A 21,421-nucleotide genomic window follows, 5' to 3' on the forward strand; every position below is an offset into this window, starting at 1 on the left:
TAAAGGTTGTTACTCAGCCAAATAAGGTGATGGATGTGAGGGAAATGGAATCTCATTTGCATATCAGAAAAAGACACCCCCCAAATTGGGAAGAGTCCAGTGTTGCTATTTATTGCTATCACCTTGTCCACAACAGAACAATAAGCAAGATTGGACATGACAGAGGAAGGGGTGGTGGTAGGTGGGGGGCAGCAGACTGCTCTCTATTAAGTACATTTATACTATAACAGCAATTTTAATAGTAGCAGTTTTGTTGTAGGATGCAAAATAGAACATCTTATGTATATGTTGTTGTTTTTTGTAATATTGGGTTAGTCTATTTGGTTTACAATGTTTTCTTGTTTTTTTTTATTACTAATTGTTGTTTGTGTTACTTATCATCATGACTCGCAAAATCTCAAGGACAAAACGCATGAACAATAATGCATATACTGCACAGATTTTATGACAATATATGATAAATCATGTCTGATTTTGTTATACAGACATTGGGCCTGTTCCTATTCTAAATTAAGTGTTGCGGCCCTGCAAGCAAGCAGATTTATGAGACCCCAAACACATCGAGATCAACAATAGGCAACAACGTCAAGTGACATGGTGTGAAATACATTTCAAGAGGGTGACTGGAGAGTTGCAGCTGCTATCCACAATGAGACAAGACAGGGCCAAGGTCACAGCTGTGGCATCGCTTTATGATCACTCATCACTGTTTACAGTTACTGTAGATCTATACCCTCGGTCCCAGAGCTCTTAAAATTTTTCAATTGTACCTTCTCAGTGGATGCCGTTACACACGAAAATCAATCTAAAAGCCCCCCATAAAAGGAATATTGGAGAAGAAATTCAGAAACCGTAATCATTCTGCATATGTATGCATTCTGTTTTCTATAGATGCGTCGTATTTATTATATCTTGACACTCTTTATGTATTTAGGTAGTTGCCTGTAATGCCTTTTACCAATACAGTACATTATTGTGATTATCCGTACAACTGCACACAAGTGTCACTCACACTGATGTATGCAAGGTGTGAATGTTTGGTCGGAGGGTTAGTAGGCTCACACTGGCAGCCACGCTTCCGTCAGTCTGCCCCCAGGACAGCTGTACGTAATTTACCGCCACCAGGGTGGGAATGTGCGAGTACGTGAATAATGTATCCGTTGTGAAGCGTCTTTGAGTGTCCAAAAAAGCGATATATAAATCTGATAACGGCATTATTATTATTATTATTATTATTATTATTATTATTGAGTGTTTATGGGGTTTATAATAATCAATTCAAAGCAAATTACCAGTAGTGATATCATCTCTCCACCTATTGTAGATCATTCAATCTTTGTAATCAGTTATGGGCTAAATATTAATTGTATAAAGATTTTATTTTGTTTATTTCTAAGGTTACCTACACTAAAGGAAGGATTTGATTTTACAATCTTAATTACAATATACAATCATTAATACAACATATTGAATACAATGTCACAATAAATAAACGAAATACCAATGTAAAAAAAAAGATCATTGAATCAAATTATATAATAAAAATATACAATATATTTAATACAATGTCACAATAAATAAAATAAACACCAATGTAAAAAAAAAAAGATCATTGAATAAAATTTAAACAATTATGACCTATACTACTAGCTTCTATGCAAAAGAGTGCATACTATACTTTAGCCGTTGGCAAGGCATTGTTGTCCTCTATGTACAATTGAGTACAAAGATAACTTGTTAAATTCCTCTTCGCTACCCCTGGGAGTTTGTTCATTTAGAGGACAGCTCGGGACACAAGTTGACCTGGACATATTTCCATTTCTCTATTGATTCGCAGTGACAGGTGACAGCGCTACAAGCAAACAACAATGTGCAGTGTGTATGATCTAATGAAACAGATCACATCACATACCTTGTAATACACACGCAATCCTGTGTGAAAGAATTCTGTAATACTTAAATATGAGAGATCATTGCATCCAAGAAGTGAAATTTGCACTAAAGCTTTGCAACCTTGGCTGATTTCCTTTTTAGCGCCATCATTGCTTCTTTAAAACCCTGAAATTGATTACCTTTTGTAATGAAAAAAAAAAAATCATTGCCCTTGCTTATCAATTTTAGCCTGTATCCAGACTTTAGCACACGCCGCCTTCCACCAAAGGTCTCATACTCAGCTGTCACCACCAGTCCTTCTAAGTCTGAGTTTTTTAATGAGCACATAAAGGAAGGTGTGAGGCACCTTGAGTATGAAACAAGAGCCCACAAAGCTATTAATAGTATTTGTTCTATACAATTGTGAAATGTCACTTTCAAGGGGGTGTTCATTTCAGGTGGAGGCTCACTGGAGTTGATTCTTCTTTTGTCTTGTCTTTTCTCCTCACCCTTAGTGTGTGGACCTCAGTGTGGACTCAAGATATGTGTCCAGTTAATGCAGACAAGGAGAAGGCGACACGGTTAAGGTAATGTAGTTCCTCAGATGATGAAAAGATTTTGCAGTAATAATCAAGTGGAATGTTTGTGTTATTTTGGCCACAGGTTACCCTTGTCTCTTCCTTTCAAGACGCTTAAGAAGATGATGATCGAAAAAGACAAAAAAAAAAAATCTGCACTGATTCAAAGGTTAGTAGTTCCAGTTTATCATATCTTCTGTGTTTTATTCAACAAACGTGAGGGAAAACAACCACAAACACCTTACAGTTTTTTTAACACCTAGGAACTTATCAAGTTAGCAAGTGCCCTCTGCTGATTGAATTTTGCAACATCAACTAAATGACTTATTTCGATTACATTTTCAGTGAATGCAAATATGAGTGAAAATAGGGCATCTTATATACCAGAAAATTATAATTGAATGTAAAGCTTAAGTGGCATCAAAATCTGGTATCAGAAAGATAAGTATTTTAATTGTCAAGTAGTTATTATAATATAATTTGTAGTGGCATTGAATTCTATGACTAATGATATTATACAGCTTCGTAGGGATTGTACTTCGGGGAGAGTAATTTAAAAGTGTGCCAAAATATCAATTAGTTATGTATCTTTGTTTATTTAATTATTCATTTCACCAATAAATTGCAGTGTAATGTTTATATATATATACGTATGTATATGTATATATATGTATATATGTATATATATTTATATATGTATGTATATGTATATATATATATATATATATATATATATATATGTGTATATGTATGTATATGCGTATATATATATGTATGTATATGTGTATATATATGTAAATAAATAAATCTCTATATGTATATAGATATGTATATATGTTTATAGATATGTATATAGATATGTATGTATATATATATATATATATATATGCGTGTGTGTGTATATATATGTGTATGTATGTATGTATATTATATATATGCATATATATATATATATATATGTATGTATATATATATATATATGTATACATATATATATATATATATATATATATATTTATGTATATATATATATATATATATATATATATATATATATATATATATATATATATATTTATGTATATGTATAAATGTATACAGGTGTTCAAAACCATTTACATTTACTCTTTAAGAATAGGCTACAGAATATCATTGCCAATACTAATACCGATACTAATGTAAAGTACTATTTTTAATGTATCATGGTGGTGGCGTTCTTCTAATGAAGTAGGGTAAATCTTTATATAATATAAACTTTATATGCTACATACATACCACACATAGACCAATACAAAGTGTGTTTTTTTTTTTTTGCAAACAAGCTTATTGCACATGAAATGGAAAGAACAATCAAAAGGTTTTGAAGCATGTTATTGCGATGTTTCAAAGTCCAAATGCTAAATCAAAGTGGCTCCCTTAATTCTCTTCAAATCCAGTGAAGGAGAAGTGCGCAGTCCACATGGCGGAAGCATCACAGACTCGCTGGAGTCCGTGCAGGCGATCAGTGCTTTTATCGGAATTGCAAAAAGTTCTCCATTTGTGGATGATTATTAATAAAATACGGTGACATCCACCACACATACTGTATCAGCTGAGTGCAACCTGTTCCTCGATCAAATCCACCAAAAATCGTGTTACTCTACATGCGCCACAACTTGGACCTGATTTCACCTTGCCTAAAAGCTAGTCTACTTTCTGTCACCAAATTGTTAGGTGCCCTAGAGCATGTAATAGAAAAACGCCCTCATATTACCAGAACAACCAGCACAGCGGCGCAAGCTACATACAGTACAATGCAAGCAGTGCATCGTCAAACCGATCTGGAAGAACACTGATCGTAAAATAATTCACACACAATTGACATGAAGGAAAGTGTTTGAAATGTGTCACAAATTCACTTGTACCTCATTGAATTTGCAACATTTTCGTACGTCCGGTCCGGCCCTCAATGAGCTCTTCGCGGGTAGCTTTATAACATGACTTGCAGACAGACTTTCTCTGCGTGTCCGTTCAATACTGCTTACCTGTCGCACATGGAGGCAAAACAGTTACAGACGTGTGCATCTTGTTTGTTCTTGATGAGTTTAGAAGACTGCAAGCGTGAGAGAGTTTGCAGCTATGTCCGTCTGATTCTGTATTCATGCAGCACCGTCTCACATCCCTTTTGACAGAACTGAGTCACTTCGCTGCATTTTTGTTTTATTTTTTCCAAATACAGTACCTGTAAGTAAAAATGGGAGTATCAAGTCCTTTTTGCCGACTAAAAATTTGGGTTCAGCATTGGTACGGGTACTTGGTGAAACACGTATTTATAATATTACATTACACACAGTTGGGCTCTATTGACCAATTGGGTAACTTCTGAAGGTAACTCTGGACTGGAATTTATTTTGGAGTCAGAGTGAAGAGGGAAAAATACCTTTGCATGCCAGACTTTTCAGATTTTTATTCATCGAAAAAATTCATGAAAGCCATGTATTATTTTCTTTCCCCTCCACAACTCCGTGCCATGTTCATCTTGGACTATGCCATGGAAACTTGATTTGTGGCCGCTCGTGCTCACAAATTTAAAGATGTTCTACATCATGCATGCTCCACCGATGCCCAGATGAATACAAAGAGCCCTGACTTTTTCACTGTGACTGCGCCTATCAGCTTGGATCTTCCCTACAGTTCAGAGCATTTCACGCCGAACACTCCTCAGGGGGGGATGGAGGCTGACGTCACGCTCATCCCCGCGGGGTTGTGTTAGCTAGCGTATGACACAATGAGATGGAAACTGAAAACAAAACAAAACAAGAAGAGGTCGGCTTTGAGCACAGCCCAAACTCCAGCTCAGACTGCAGCCAATTTTCCATATATTTATTGTTTTCATGAATGTGTGTTTCTGCAGTTATGGAAGACAGCAAAGGTAAAAACAATAGAGAGCAGTTTTCAGGACCTAACAGTAGACCAATAAGTATTCTACCCGTTTTGAGTAAAATCTTGGAGGGCATATTATTTAAGCAGATTCAGCAGTATTTCGAAAACAACAGAATTTATTCTGATTTCCAACATGCTTATAAGGCAGGTTTTCCACGTTACTGCTCTGACATCTCTCACTGATGACTGGTTAAAATATATTGACCAATGTAGTTAAATTTTAGTGCAGCTTTTGATATTATTGATCATGAATTATTATTGATGAAGCTTCAAGTCCATATGTTTAATTATACAGCGGTAGACCTTATAGAAAGTTATTTGGCAAACAGAAAACAATGTATATTGTTTAATGGCACACTGTCAAACATTGTCACTCTTGAAACTAGTATGCCTCTCCTTTATTCCATATTTGTTAATGATATGCCATTCATACTAAAACAATGTAGGTGTAATGATGTGTGCAGAGGATACCACCATGTACTGTATGTCGCTGCAGAAAATATGGGCACTGTAAATTGCTTGCTTCAAGATAAACTGATGCAAATTTCTAATTGGGCCACTGAAAATAAGTTAACAGTTAATGTTTTGAAGACAAAGTGTATTGTTTTTGGTACCAAACATGCCATAAGACTGAATCCTAGGCTATATCTGTCTATGAATGGGGCTGTCATAGAACAGGTGAGAAAAGCCAAACTGTTGGGAGTTACTGTTGATGAAACTTTATCTTGGGTTAGGATTTAGGGTTAGGGTTAGGGTCTTCTCATATCAATGACGTTGTGTCTAAAATGAGCAGGAATATCTCAAATATTGGCAGGAGTACCGACTTGTTAAATTAAATTACAGTTAAATTGTTAATTAAATCTTTAGTCTTGTCTCATTTGGACTACTGCCCAACAGTTTGGTCTAGTGCATCAAAACAAGATCTTACAAAGCTTCAAATAGAGCTATTCAGAATAGAGCGGCTCGTTTGGCCCTCCCTTGTTCAATTAGATGCAGTGTTGACAGCATGCATGTCAGACTCCCTTGGATGATGGTGGATGAAAGACTGGCATGTCGACTTATTTTGTTTTTAAGAAATATCTACATTTCAGGTAATCCCGGCTTCTTGTTCTTGCTCTGCTATCAGTCACTGAAAGGCATAACTATGACAGCTTATTCCCAGAACTAATGCACTTAAAAGAACAGTAATGTATAGAGCAATTTCATACTGGAACCATCTTTCCCCATACCTGCTTGTTATGGTTAAAACGCTAAGTTTTAAAAGCAAATTTAAAAAAAATTCGGATTCTAGGATGTTAGCTGCAGGCTCCTTTCTGTTTTTTTTATTTTATGTATGCACTTGGGAATGTTTAGGTAAATGATGCTGATTATGTTGATTATGATTTTGTAAAGAATGATGCTTTATTTGTAGTTTCTGCGAGGGACCCCAGGAAGAATAGTTTCACCATTGTGAAAACTAATGCTGATCTCATTTTAAACAATAAACAATATGCTGTGCTGCATTTATTTCAATAAATAATTATGTTGTTTCTTTTGTTTGTTTTTTTACATCATGATCTTATATATTCATTTGAATTTCTGTCAATGAAAAGTCAAGCTCTTTTAGGTGCACACCAATTTATTCTACTCAACAAAAACATGCTTATGGAGACACACAATTATCCTTTATCAGAAGAGTCAAAAACAACATATCAGGAAATCCATCTTCTGGGTGCTTCACTCTTTGTTGTCAAAACCTTTCTGCGAATACAAGGGAGACAAAAACGCTTCATGAATGAGTGTGGTGAGGTTTAAATGAGTCTAGAATATGATTAATTATTAGAATAATATAATATATTCATACAGGTTTGAAATGTATGTCTTAAGAAAACATTAAAGCCTGGAATGATTGTAGTGTATGATGTGCAAAACTTTAATAACTAAAATTGTGCTTATTTCACAACAGTTTTTACAATAATATGTTACAGTTGTAATTGTGCCAATGAAATAATGTGCAAAATCCTGACACATTAAGTATTCTACTCAAATGTACTAACCTTTGAGCCTGCATCACGGCTCTTGGCACGTAACTTGTTGACTTGAGACTCAGCGATGTCGGCTCTTTCCTCTGCTTCATCAAGCTCATGTTGAATCTTACGGAACTTGGTAAGATTGTTGTTGGCTTGTTCCTCCTTTAAAATAAGACAACATTATTCTACATACTTACAATATCTGCCATTGTATGTTAATTTAGATAAAAAGAACATCATTGTACTTACCGCCTCTTCAGTAGTTCTCTTGTAGGATTTGACCTTAAGTTGAAGCTTATCCACCAGATCTTGAAGACGCACTAGATTTTTTTTATCTTCTTCAGTCTTTGTGGGCATACATTAGTTTCAATTGTAGTTAGGTTGAATTGCATGACAAACTTCAAAACTATGGTTTTGGGTAATTACCTGATATGTAAGTTCTTTGATACGTCTTTCATGCTTCCTAACACCCTTCACAGCATCATTGGCTTTTTTCTGTTCACTGTCCACCTCATTTTCAAGTTCCTTTACCTACAAAATAGTCGCTATTAAAGTACTTATAATTACAGGTGTCACAAATTTCACTATATATATATATATATATATATATATATATATTGAATGATATCATTGAATGATATACTCACCCGGGCCTCAAGCTTCTGCATTTGCTTCTTCCCTCCCTTCATTGCAATTTGTTCAGCTTCATCCAGACGGTGCTGCAGGTCTTTGATGGTTTGCTCCATGTTCTTCTTCATCCGCTCCAGGTGAGCACTGGTGTCCTGCTCTTTCTTCAACTCCTCAGCCATCATGGCAGCATCTGTGATGGCCTTCTTGGCCTTCTCTTCAGCATTCTTGCACTCCTGGACTGCGTCTTCTACTTCTGTCTGAAGCTGGGAAGTATCTGCTTCCAGTTTTTTCTTTTGGTTTATCAGAGCAGTATTCTAATTTAACAAAAATATGCAACAAATTATTTACTACCAAAAAGGTAGGTTATAGATTTTAATTGTTTCTCTTACCTGTGAGTGCAGTAGCTGCACCCTCTCACTAACATCCAATAACTCTTGCTCAGCAAGTTTGCGACTTCTCTCAGTTTGCTCGAGAGTAGCTCTCAGTTCTTCCAGCTCAGCCTGAATGAGGTTGTTACGTCTCTCCACTATCGCAATGTTCTCTTTGAGATCATCATTGGTACGGACAGACTCATCTAGTTGAAGTTGGAAATCCTTGAAAATTAAATGATTTATTAGCGAGGAACATTGTTTGGTGTTGTGCAGTTTCAGTCCATTTGTATACCTTCAGATGTGCATGAACAGATTTGAGTTGCTTCTGAGCCTCAGCTGCCTGCCTGTTGGCCTGACTTAGCTGAATTTCCATCTCATTGAGGTCTCCCTCCATTTTCTTCTTCAAACGAAGGGCCTCATTCCTACTTCGAGTCTCAGCCTCAAGGGAGCTCTGAAGGTTTTCCACAATCCTCTGTTGGTTTCTCTTTGCTTGCTCCAACTCTTCATCTTTTTCAGCCAGCTTGCGCTCAATTTCAGCCTTCACCTGACTGAACTCAAGCTGGGCTCGGAGAATCTTTCCTTCCTCATGCTCCAGTGAGGCCTAAAAATAAGAAAAATAATGCCATGTATTCGTAGATTCACTGTTCCTTGATCTGATGCAAGAGATGCTCATCTGTGGCTCTGGATTTATCTATTTTGAGTGATGAAGACCATTGAGTTGCTTAATATTCCTCATCAGACCACACAACCTACCTCTGCCTCTTCCAGATTAGTTTTGATGTCAGACTTTTCCTGTTCCAACTGCTTACGAATCTTCTCGAGCTCATGGATATTCTTTCCATTCTCACTGATTTGTTCAGTGAGGTCAGATATTTCCTCTTTTCATTGAAATGAAATAAACAGTACATGAAAATTTTCTGAAAATATTTGAGACAATTTGAAGGATTGGTATTAACTGACCTTGCAAGTTCTTATTCTCTCTCTTCATAGTCTCCAGTTGCTCAAGAGATTCTTCATAGGAGTTTTTCAGTTTGAAAAGGTCTGTGCTCAGGTACCTGGCATCCTTTTGAGAGCTTTCCAACTCTGTTTGACACTCTTCATACTTCTGTTTCCACTCTGCCAAGACCTGACAGATCATGTTCTTTGCTGTTATATGTTGTTCACTGATTTAGTACAATAGTAAATTAAATGCTCTGGGACCTTGTCAAAGTTTCTTTGCTTCTTGTCCAGAGCAGCAGCAGCAGCATTTGACCTCTCCACATCCACCATGAGGTCTTCAATCTCATTTTGCAGTCTGTGTTTGGTTTTCTCCAGAGAAGAACATTTAGCATTAACTGCTTCCACAGCTTCCTCAGCATCCTGCAGACGCTGAGCCAGCTTCTTCCTGCATAATGAAAACACATTTTTACTCTGGTACAACACTTGGCTGTTCTTTAAAGTACATTCAAATTACTTTGCCTCCTCCAGTTCTTCAGTCTTCTGAATGGCATCAGTTTCATACTTAGTCCTCCACTGAGCCACCTCAGAGTTGGCCTTGGACATGCCACGCTGCAGTTCAGCTTTGGCCTCTTGCTCCTCCTCATACTGCTCTCTTAGCAGGTCACAGTCATGGCGAGAGGACTGCACAGCATGGGCTAAGGCATTCTTGGCCTGAAATGAAATACAAAAGGCAGACTTTGTGTTTCAACATAAATACTTTTTTGACCATAATTAGCCATAACTAAATTACGTGTTCACTCCGACACATTGTAGTGGCTGTTGGTGGGCAAAATATGTGTGAACTACTAAAATTGTAGCATTTTACTAAGATCTCAAATAGTGGGATCCAAATGGTGTCTTCACTCACTCTAACTCAGTTGCCGCAGTACTTTACTGACCTAAACGCACAGAAAGGCCGATTTTTTGGGGCAAGACACGTGGCTATAGATATGGCATGACTCCTTCTTGTGACCGGCTCTAGGCCAGGCCTTAAGTCATTCAGAAGCTCCAAAATTGCATTGCTGAACAGACTAAATGTTGTATTTGTTTCTGCAATTCAATAATGTTTACGCGAGTCTCAAAGACCGAAATGATCAGCAGACACTGCACTTAAAACGTCAAATCAGGCATTACAAGTAGTCTCAGGCTTGATCAATTACATTGTACGTTCACCTATTATCATATATTCCTCCCAGATTTGACTGTTTGTCAAATGCGATCCTGGGTGCATACAGTTAGTAGATCAGCTTCCACATCGATTTGCCAGGGCACTAAAGTTTTCGCATGCACACATCTGTAGTATGTACCATGCAGTACTGTGGTAAAAATGTACACCACATTGTTGTTTTAATGACGTTTTTCATAACATTTACTATGCTAGGCAGATAAATGGTAGGACAACTACAATAAACAGAATTTCAAAATAATAATGCAAATTTCCACAAACATTTGTAAATTGCTGGCACATAGGTCAAGGAAGAACCCTTTCATTATTGGATGGAAGTGCAAAATACAGTATTGCATTCACTGTTTCAGTGACAGTGGCATCATGGACCTGTCTCCCTAAAATCTTAGTATGTGTCATATATCACATCATATGTTCCTGACAACAAATTAAAACAAATCAAATAAAGTGAAAACAAATGCAGAAGACAAATATTGTTTTGTTAAGAGTCCTGCACCTTCAACCTTGGTGGTGGTTTACACTCATGACGTATAATCATCGCCCAGTAATCTAATGGGGACTTAAGACTTTTTGCACAGTAGTATATCGCTGGCGTCGGGCCAAAAACCCATAAGTCACAATTTGGTAATTTTCATATTTTTTCAAAAATCTATACTGTTGGTCAGTCCACACATGTGGGTGTTATTTTCACAAATGATCGCCCAATCTAAAGGGTTGAAAATGGCTTGCTCTCTTTGTTGATGCAATGTTTAAAGCTGCTGAATGCAGAAAATTCCATTTGGAATCACTACTAAAAACTATTGGCTAGAGGCTTGCAGGAGTATCCATTGTGAACAGTTTAAGTGTTAATCTGCTAATTAGGAGATGTTCCATCATGAATGTTCAAATATAAAGGTTATTGTAAAGATGCTTTTACAAAGAGCAGCTTTAATGATTGAACACACATGCCGGTTTGGGGTCTCCTGAAAAGTGACTATTTTGCAGTTACAAGGTTTTGACCCCACACCAGCAATATGTAACTTTTCATCACCAGGATATGGGTTACCTTGACCTCCTCTTCTAGTTGTCGTTTAAGGTCTTCAATTTGTTGAGTGTAGGACTGTTTTCCTCTTGTGAGTTGAGACACCAGTGAATCCTTCTCCTCAAGTTGCCTTACAAGTTCACCTAATTATCAAAAAGGAATAACTGGTTGGTACACGTGATATAATGCCAATTATAATACACATGGAATACCATTTTCAGTTTGGAGTTTGGCTTTGTGCATCGTGAAATCATTAATGGTGCGCTGTCCCTCTTCTGCTTTTGTTTTATATTCACTCATCTGATCTTCCAGGGACCGGCACATTTTCTCCAAATGATTCTAAAAACAACAGATTACATAAAAAGGTGATTCGGAGTAAGCAAAACAACAATTACAAATCTGTAATAATAATTACCTTTGACTTTGCAATATGTTCCATATTGGATACAACATCATCCAGTTCCAGTCTGAGCTCGCTCTTTTCCTTCTCCAGTTTCTGCTTGACTCTCTGCAGATTGTCAATCTGCTCTCCCAGGTCAGCAACACTGTCAGCTTGTTTCTTTCTCAGTGTGGCTGCAGTGGCTTCATGCTGCAGAGTGGCCTCTTCCAGGTCTCTGCGGAGTTTCTGGAATTCGGCCTCCCGCTTCTTGTTCATCTCAATCTGGGCAGATGTTGCTCCACCAGCTTCCTCCAGCCTTTCACTGATCTCCTCTAGCTCCCTTGCCAGGTCTGCTCTCTGCTTCTCCACTTTTGCTCGAGCAGCTCGCTCTGCATCAAGCTCTTCCTCCAGCTCCTCGATGCGGGCCTGTACCCATATAAAGTCAAATACAAAAACTGATCACTACTGATTACAAGGATTTCCCAAACTCAAAACCCAAAGTTGGATTGCATAGTTAACAACACAACCAATTTTAATCAATACAACAAATATTCATCAAATGGCCCATTTTGGGGTATGAAACCAAATTTTTGATAGGGCGCTATTAATTGTCATAAACAGTATTTCACTTTTCATTAGTGTAGTAAATTACATTTTTATAGACTAATATGATATTACCTGCAACTCCTTTAGTTTTTTCTGGAGTTGCGTACTCATGGCTTGTTCATCCTCTATTTTGCCCACGAGTTGGTTAATTTCAAAATCTTTCCTGTGAAAGGACGTGAATAAATTTCAGTCAATTAAAACATACTTGTGTGGGGTTTTGTTGTTGTTGTTGTTTTACATGTAACCTCTTACTTTTTCAGCCTCTCTTCAAGTTGTTGCTTGTCATTTTCCAGATCCATGAGACTCTCTTGAGCTAACTTTAAGTCCCCTTCAAGCTTTCGCTTTGCCCTTTCAAGGTCCATTCGCACTTTTTTCTCTTGCTCCAGGGATCCTTCCAGCTGTTGGGGGTACTCAGAATTAGTTTGTTAGCTAGCTTTGATTATTCACTAATTACCTTTCATTTTGAATCTTACATCATCCACTTGCTGCTCTAATTTTGACTTGGCCTTGGTCAGAGTGTTGACTTTGTCTTCTTCACTCTGAAGGTCATCCAGCGTTTGCTGATGAGCTTCTTGTAGGGCTTTCTTCTCCTTTGTCAGCTTGGCGATGATTTCATCCAAAGCAGCCATTTCCTCAGTTAGGTTCTTCACCTATTCATGGAAATTTATTTTTATTTTCAGCTCATGCATTAATCTCTCTAGGGATTGGATTGTATCACTGGTTGTACGGTAGCCTACCTTGTTTTCGGTGGCATGCTTCTCCTTCTCTACTTTAGCAAGAGTTAATTCTAAGTCATCAATGTCCTTTTTTAGCTCAGAGGACTCATCTTCCAATTTTCGCTTCTTGGATGTTAGGTCAGCATTCATTTCCTCCTCATCTTCCAGTCTTTCTAAAAGTTCTTTGATTTTGGCCTCCAGCTGAATCTTGCTCTTGATCAAACCCTCACATCTTTCTTCAGCATCACAAAGGTTATCTTGCTCCTTTTACAAATTACACAGAATTGATTAGTTTGAACACTACACAGAAATTCCAAATTTGCTGCTTTGCTCAAGCTGTAGATTATGAACATACCGCCTGAACTTGGATCTGTAAGTCATTTTTCTCTTGTAGAAGTGTGACCATTTTCTCTTCCAGTTCTTTTTTCCGGGCTTCTAATTTTGCAAATGCTTCTTTTAATTTGGCAAACTCTTCCTTCATATTAGCCATTTCCTTCTCAGTCTCTGCGGACTTCAGAAGGGGTTTGATCTTAAAGAACATCTTCATCCAGGGCCAATTCTTGACTCCCATGAAGGCACGGATGTTCCATTGGATAACAAGTAGTGCATCCCTGTGATAATCATTCACAAGACCATAACAATTCAAATCCCACGACCCAACCCAAAACACTATCTATCCTAACGTTTATGAAGAGCAATCAAAGAGTTTTATTCCTGAATGAGCCATTTGAGTCATCTGTTTAAACATGCCCAACATACACATACCTGCGTTCAACAATTTTCTGGAATTCAATTCTTGCCAGAACACCACGTGACCTTGCCTGGATTCGAGTAATTATCAGAGCTAAACGATCATCTCGCATCTCTTCAAGCAGACCAAGGAGCCCTGCTTTGAAGAACACCTGATTAAAAAAAACTAAATTGTAAAAACAATATGATGTCAATTTCACACCGATTGGGTCCATAACTGCCAATATGTAAGTGATGTCCAAATGACGTGTTAATGAAAGTCAGTCCCACTAACACAGTTGTGAAAATAGTTATTTTAGTCTATTATATTTTGCAATGTGTGAATTTAAATTGTTACCTTGGTGTGACCCAGTTTGTACTGGTTATGATCGATGTCCAAAGAGCCTAACAGTTTCTCAGCTGCTTTCTTGTTATCAATGAACTGTCCCTCTGGGATAGAACTAGGATTTAAAATGCGATACCTTTTGAGATAAAAGTAAAACAAGAAAAGAAAAGGAACACAAGTGAAAATAATGCATACAAGTTTAAATTACAGAGCATTGGTTATAGAATGTATGAGTATGAGTAAAGCCATTGTGTAGACTCTTTATTTTGTTTTTAACAATACCTCTGTTTAAAATCACCATAGAGGATCCTGTTGGGGAAGCCCTTTCTGCAGATTCTGATACCTTCTAGCACACCATTACAACGTAGCTGGTGCATAACCAGAGGGTTTTCCATGGCCCCAGGAGTCTTGGTCTCATTGGGGATGATGCAGCGTACAAAGTGGGGGTGAGTAGACCTCAGGTTGGTCATCAGCTTATTCAGATTCTCCTGTGAGTTCAGCACAGAAAACAGACTTTGATCAGTTATCAGAATTTTATGATTTTAAAATATTGTACAAGATACATTGTAAATAAACTTATCTTACCCTATGTAAGGCAGATACTGTCTGAAAAGACGAACCTTTCCTCTTGGTCCCTTTACCCTTAGCGGCCGATTCTTGAGGGGAATAAGATATAATGGAGTCATTGATCATTTGAGGGGAGATGAAATTATCCAAACCAGCTATATTTGCTAAGCACTTTTAAAGCACGCACAGCACACAAAAGTGCTCTCCTCTGAGCTTCAGTCTGGTTTTAGGGACAGTCAACTGATGTGAGACAGCGAGTGGGCTTGTAAGGGTGAAGAAGCTCTGGGATGTAGGGTGGGGCAAGACCATTTGATAATTTTTAAAAATGTTTACAATGAATCTTGGAGTGCACTGCCCGCCAGTCTGAGTCTAATATTCTTGGCACTGATCAAGGAGACAAATGGATGCAAATAGAGAGGAAGGAAAGGAGGATCTAGAACTGAACCCTGTGGGACCGTACACGTGAGTGCAGCAAGGGACTCGACTGACAGAGAAGGCCCTGTCAGTCACGTGCGACCTGCATCGCTTCAACGCTTTGGCCCTGATGCTGACCCACTGCTTCAGGATTCTCAGGATGTCATGGGTTGTGTAGTCAAATGCAGCAGTTAATTCTGAAAGTGCAAGGATAACACAGGCAGCACCGGAATGTGTCGCTAAAAAGGTTGAATTAAAACCCTTTAAATTTGTTTACTCTGAGCTTTGCAGAGTATTAAAAATGGATTAGAAGACATCTAAAAAGCTGTATTTATGTAAGAAATGCATTAACTGATAATAAACTATATTCTCACTGATCTTTGAGAGAAATGGCAGTTTGGAGATGGGCCTGAAATTAGCAAGGGCTGTAGGATCAAGTCCAGTTTTTTTGTTTTTAATATCAAAAGTCGAACTGCATGTTTCCATTTTTGGGGACCACACCTGGAAACAGACAGCTATTGATAATAGTTGGAACAACTATTCATGCAAATGGTAAAAACTAAACACGGCGAGAGATAATTGGAGAATAGGAGGGTAATTAGCAGCAGGGCAGGTGACACGGAATAAAGCGTTGTAGAGAAAGCTGGGATACAGTGGCCTAAGAGCCACTGTAGAAAACACCTTGATATAAGGGAGGCCTTTGGACACTGCTGAGAATTCAGGACAGAGGAAAAACAGTGGCGATTCCCCATACAGGGCATGACGCCCGCAGGGAATTAACAAACAACAGATGAGAAGATTGTATTATTCATTTCTCAACTGTAATTGGTGGTTATTGTTAAATACAAACCTGAGTCAGCTCCAGCATAATTTGCAAAGAGGAAAGCCAGCATCTTAAGTGTTGATTTCTGATAAAGCCCAACAACAGTTTCATTCAGAGGATCCTTGTTCTTCACTAGCCAGTTGTTGATATTGTAATCAACAGTCCCAGCATAGTGCATCAGGGCAAAATGGGCCTCCGGTTTCCCTTTGACGATTCGGGGCTTTTGGAAATTGTTGGATTTGCCTAGATGGTTGTCGTAGAGCTTTGCTTTAAAGGTTGTATCACTGGCTTTGGGGAACATGCACTCCTCTTCAAGGATGGACATGATACCCATGGGCTAGGGAGAACAGACGAGATGATGTGTAAAACCTACATTGATTAAGATTTTTGAAAATGTGATTGACCTGTTACAACTAGTCTCTCACCTTCTCAATCAAATCGATACAAGCTTGCAAGTCCATACCGAAATCTATGAAGGTCCATTCAATGCCTTCCTTCTTGTATTCTTCTTGCTCCAGCACAAACATGTGATGGTTGAAAAACTGTTGCAGTTTTTCATTGGTGAAGTTGATACACAGCTGCTCAAAGGTGTTGAACTGCAAAAACAAAGGCCATGCTTATGATTACGTTAATTTGTTTGAAGCCTATTCAAACAAAAGGACACAACCTTAACATGAGTGAAATGAACCATCGCTCCATCACATCCCTCCCACACTTCACAAATACTAGAATTTCGCTGGGCATGAAAAATCCAGAAAACACACACTGTGCAGCAGTTCAGTCAGTTTCTGCAGCATCACTCATGCTCATGAGTTAACTCACATCAAAGATCTCAAATCCAGCAATATCCAGGACTCCAATAAAGTATTGTCGAGGCTGCTTGGTGTCTAGAGATTGATTAATCCTCATCACCATCCACAGGAACATCTTCTCGTACACTGACTTAGACAGTGCGCCAACAGCATAGTACACCTAAAAGTAAAATCAAACTGAACACATATTCAGAATTGATCTTGAAAGTACTGTACTGTAAGATTAGAAAACACACTTAACCTGGGCAACATTTTGTCCCTTAGTGACCCACTCATTTCCTACTTTAACTCTTGGATGACAGAGACCTTTGATGAGGTCAGCAGAGTTCAGGCCCATTAGATAAGCTACTTTGTCAGCATCTGCGTCAGAGAAAATGATGGTCATCGCAGCCAGTGCCTCACAATACAGTATTGCGCTTGTTTCTTTGTTGTAGCACTTTGATGGATTTGCATTTATTTATTTATTTAGTTTATAATAATATAATCACCCTCCGTGCCATCTGCCTCTGCCTGCTCTTCTCGTTGCTTCTGCTTAAACTTCATGTTACCGTAGTGCATAATGGCACCTGTTAGCTTATAGATGCTGTTTTTCTCTTCTTGAGTGAAGCCCAACACATCAAATGCATCCTGATCAACAGAGAAGAAAAAAATAGGATGTGAGTTTTTTCTCTTTGTGGAATGAATTGTTGAACATACAACCAATTGCTAAGATACTGTGAATGAGAAAATTCGCTCACATCAGTGGCCATGAGCTCCTCAGAGTCATTGATAGAGGCTACAGTTGTCTCTCCTTGGGAGATGAATGCATAGTCGTAGGGGTTGTTGGTGATGAGCAACATTTCTAAAGTTAGATTGAACAAAAACCCAAAATATTGTTTCATTAGAGTGCCTGAAAATGCCCCTATAATAATGTTTAACAGTTTACTGCAATTATATTATAAATCAATATCTTGTTTCTTACCCAGAAGTTCAGGTTTCACCTGAGACAAGATCTGGTAGAAAATATGGTAGTCTCTTTCAGCTTTGAGTTGGAATGTCACACGAGACTTTTCCAAAAGGTCTAGTAACAATTTGAATGTTATTGTGACACATTGATTGAGCAGGATCTTAAAATTGTTGTAAATTGTTCCACTTACAAGTTTCAATATCAGCAGAGGCCAGTTTTCCTCGATTGTCAAAATGTATTCGGATGAATTTACCCTACATCGAAAAGAACCACTAAGTTTTCTTGTTTCATTTTTGTTGAGAAGTTGTAGAGCACAACCACTCACAAATCTGGAAGAGTTGTCATTTCGAATGGTCTTGGCATTTCCAAAGGCCTCCAGAGCCGGGTTTGCCTGGATGATTTGATCCTCCAGGGTACCCTGATTTGTTAAGATACATATATTCATATCCATTAAATCAAGCCAGACAAAATGTTCCTCACCCTTTTCAGTTGTTTCATTATAACTATACAATAGTTATCCAACACATTTTAATCACATAAAATAAAAAAAATAAAAACATGTAACACAAACCTTCTTCTCAACAGCTGCATCTTTCTTTCCAGAACTCGGAACTGCAGCAATGCTGGCAAAGTATTGTATTACTCGCTTGGTGTTGACAGTCTTTCCAGCACCCGATTCTCCGCTGAGTCCATTAGAGACAGCATCGGTTTAGAACAAGATCTCTAACTTTCAAGTACTTAAAAAGTGCATTTTTTGTGACATACGTGATAAGAATGGACTGGTTTTCTCTGTCTGTAAATCAAAAACAATTTGTTCATTCAAATTCATTCAAGTCCCTTAATCACAAAAGAGTCTGAAGTGCATCACAGGCCCACAATCCGCATCCCCTGATCTAAACTATGACGTCTACATTAGAAGGGAGTTTTTGAAATTGTGTACCTGCCAGCATGTACTGGTAGGCGTTGTCCGAGATGGAGAAGATGTGAGGAGGAGCTTCACTCCTCTTCTTTCCCCTGTAGGCAACAACCACCTCTTGGTTGTAAACTGGCAGCGACTTGTAGGGATTGACAGTCACACAGAACAGACCAGAGTAGGTCTGCCATAAAAAAAATGAAACAAACAAATGTTTTAAATTCTATGACATCAAGAATGACAGGAAATTACAATGATTGTCTTACGTAGATCATCCATGCCGCATAACGCTCTTTGAGATTAAACAGCACAGCGGGTTCATGGAGGAAAGTAAACATGGCCATGTCTTCAATTTTATCAAACTTTGGTGGGTTCTGAGGATGTATGTCACTATCCTTCACTGTCACAGTCTGCAGACAGATAATAATTGTTAATATTTCATGTGATGTTGTCTGAATGAAACGGCTTGGAAGAGCGTACCTTTCCAAACTCAGTCTCAGCAGTGACCTTGTCACCATCTCGACTCGAGATAGATGCCTTTACAAACTCAACCTCTGTGTCAGGAACAAAACATTCCTTCTTCATGTCAAATTGACGGGTCTGAGCCTCCAAGCGCTCCCTATCTGACTTTCTCAAATAAGGAGCAGCCGACCCAAACTCTTTCATGGCAGCATCGCCCATTTTAACCTGTTTAGGATGAGTAAGTTTATAGATAATACAATATGTATCATGCAAGTGTAATATTCAATTGATTAGACCAGTAGTTCTTAACCATGGGGCACCTACTAGTGGGGAAATTATTAAAATTTTGCACCTGTGGGCCACAGGGCAGCACATTTTTGCAATTAAGTATAAATGTTGCCAAAGAGATGCTCAATTACAATTCAGCTTCCTGCTACTAGCTGACAGTAAGGCGTCAGTGTTTGCATGTATGTAGAAGTAGAAGCACTAGAAGAAACCTAACAGCTAAAATTGTGATACGTATTTAAAAAAAAAAAGCACAAATGGAAATCGGAGGTGATGCCAAACCACATCAAAAGGGGAGAAAAAAAGTTAAAAGGTAAGGACGATTTATTTTAGACTTAATAAAGTACGGCTTTGTAAACGGAGGTCATGAGATGAGAGCCCAGATCGGGCAACCTGACAAACGAATATAAAGAAAAAATAACAATAATCACATTTTATGAATGGGCCCCAGGCCACTCCATACTGAAGAAAGGTCAAAAAGTTTAAGAACCCCTGAATTAGAGACTGACTATGACATGATGCTGTTGAATTTATGATGAATATAATGTTATTCATTACAGCAAAGATCTGAATATGTCAGTTTAAAACTAATTACAGACTTAATAAGTGAGATGCAAATTAAATAAATACATGTCCCTGAAACTTCCACTTACATAAAATGATTTGTGTGCTAAACCTTTGGTGTCAATAATGGTATTTCATTAAAATATACATGTTAAAAATAAAAATAAATCCCCCTTACCTTCTATGGTTTGGTTTGAGACAGGAATCCGTTTACAGTAGTCCAACCTAATTTAAAAAAAAAAAAAGAAGAAAAAAAAAAGCCAATCACCTAATGTTAAAATAATCACAGCAATATGTGAAAAATATTACTAACTTCGTATGATTCTTCGCTTACCTGTTGGCTAAGTGAAGTGAGGAAGCATGTACCTTACAGCAGTCCTCTCTCCATTAATAAAGGTTGTTTGTCTGCCAAATATGGGATGCAATTTTGAATAAAGGTTGCACAATGTAAAAAGCATTCTCTTAATTGGGTGGGATGCTCTGCTGCTATTGGTTGCTTTCATCTTGTGACCAGCAAGGCCTGTGGGGAGCGGTGAGGTGGCAAATCACAGACCAGTTTGACATCATTTCCCGCATTTACGGAACATAATAGAAATTTATTCATAGATGACCACCATGTATAGTACTTGGTGCCCTCCAGATTATGACACTGTGTACTGTAGATGTGTCATAAAAAAAACAATCAGGTTTTAATAATTCATACAGTGTGTACAGTACATGCCATCATAAAATGTTGTTACAAACCCACTCAAAAGTTGAATCAGCCAAATAAGATTTATGCAACAGACAGACAGCTCTTAAATCCGATATATCCACAGACAGATACAATGAATAAATTGAACTGAAATGTTGTCTCAGTTGTCTTCCAATTTGGAGTTCAAAAAACAAAACAAGAAAATTATTTTGTCATCTATTGAATCAGCTGTGGTCACCTACTCAAAAAGTTCACTAAAGGTCAGTTGTGAAGGTGGTAGCAACACATTTGTGACACACCTTGTGAGACTGAATTGTTGCAGCTGCTGTTGAGTGAGCCCGAAGGTCATGGACTGACTTCACTCACACAACTGCAAATCCCTGGAAGGTCTACACGCTTTATCGCCTGGTGTCGTCATAGCATTGTTCTTCTTCCTTTGGCCTTGACGATAAAGATAACCGTGTGAAATTCTTGTCTGGATTGTTTCTCCCTATTTGACAAACGCAACAGCTGTCCACCCTCATGATGGATGAGGGTTAACAGGTGCAAATGTCTTATCTTATTGGAACTATATGTATTTTTTCTGTGATCAGAATCT

The 21,421-nt window shown here is 38.0% G+C and overlaps 1 protein-coding gene and 1 long non-coding RNA gene across 2 annotated transcripts in view; one reads left to right on the forward strand and one right to left on the reverse strand.

Moving 5' to 3' along the window:
- LOC144042880 (uncharacterized) overlaps window positions 1-6,812 on the forward strand; it is a 31,702-nt gene extending 24,890 nt beyond the window's left edge. The window contains exons 4-6 of the long non-coding RNA XR_013291001.1: window positions 2,388-2,459; window positions 2,536-2,619; window positions 5,024-6,812. This is a non-coding gene — a long non-coding RNA (uncharacterized LOC144042880). The remainder of the gene's footprint in view (window positions 1-2,387; window positions 2,460-2,535; window positions 2,620-5,023) is intronic.
- Window positions 6,813-6,947: 135 nt separating this feature from the next.
- On the reverse strand, window positions 6,948-20,613 carry LOC144042875 (myosin-7-like). Its single transcript, XM_077555913.1, has 39 exons — window positions 20,464-20,613; window positions 20,308-20,354; window positions 19,299-19,505; window positions 19,085-19,228; window positions 18,846-19,002; window positions 18,671-18,698; window positions 18,477-18,588; window positions 18,231-18,323; window positions 18,096-18,159; window positions 17,921-18,019; window positions 17,697-17,800; window positions 17,448-17,586; window positions 17,201-17,319; window positions 16,970-17,119; window positions 16,573-16,743; window positions 16,175-16,484; window positions 14,929-14,999; window positions 14,626-14,831; window positions 14,356-14,479; window positions 14,034-14,170; window positions 13,624-13,879; window positions 13,290-13,532; window positions 13,026-13,202; window positions 12,805-12,950; window positions 12,625-12,715; window positions 11,983-12,372; window positions 11,780-11,906; window positions 11,592-11,710; window positions 9,836-10,032; window positions 9,583-9,766; window positions 9,343-9,508; window positions 9,136-9,260; window positions 8,675-8,983; window positions 8,401-8,604; window positions 8,029-8,325; window positions 7,808-7,912; window positions 7,631-7,726; window positions 7,409-7,543; window positions 6,948-7,112 (listed from the first exon to the last, which is right to left on the reverse strand). Exons 3-39 carry the CDS (start codon window positions 19,497-19,499, stop codon window positions 7,089-7,091), a joined length of 5,820 nt encoding a protein of 1,939 aa, XP_077412039.1. The 5' UTR covers window positions 19,500-19,505; window positions 20,308-20,354; window positions 20,464-20,613; the 3' UTR covers window positions 6,948-7,088.
- Between the last annotated feature and the right edge of the window lie 808 nt (window positions 20,614-21,421).

This window comes from Vanacampus margaritifer, chromosome 2 (assembly GCF_051991255.1).
Source record: "Vanacampus margaritifer isolate UIUO_Vmar chromosome 2, RoL_Vmar_1.0, whole genome shotgun sequence".
Taxonomy (NCBI): domain Eukaryota; kingdom Metazoa; phylum Chordata; class Actinopteri; order Syngnathiformes; family Syngnathidae; genus Vanacampus; species Vanacampus margaritifer.

Bases quoted from the DNA above. Each gene is read 5' to 3' on its own strand.
- LOC144042875 (XM_077555913.1), bottom strand. From the start codon at position 19,499: ATGGGCGATGCTGCCATGAAAGAGTTTGGGTCGGCTGCTCCTTATTTG. The intron at 18,324-18,476 runs GTTTGTGTTACA...TTAACAAATCAG, and splicing joins ATGCAGCTGTTGAGAAGAAG to GGTACCCTGGAGGATCAAAT. The intron at 16,485-16,572 runs GTGAGAGACTAG...TGTTCTCCCTAG, and splicing joins GTATCGATTTGATTGAGAAG to CCCATGGGTATCATGTCCAT.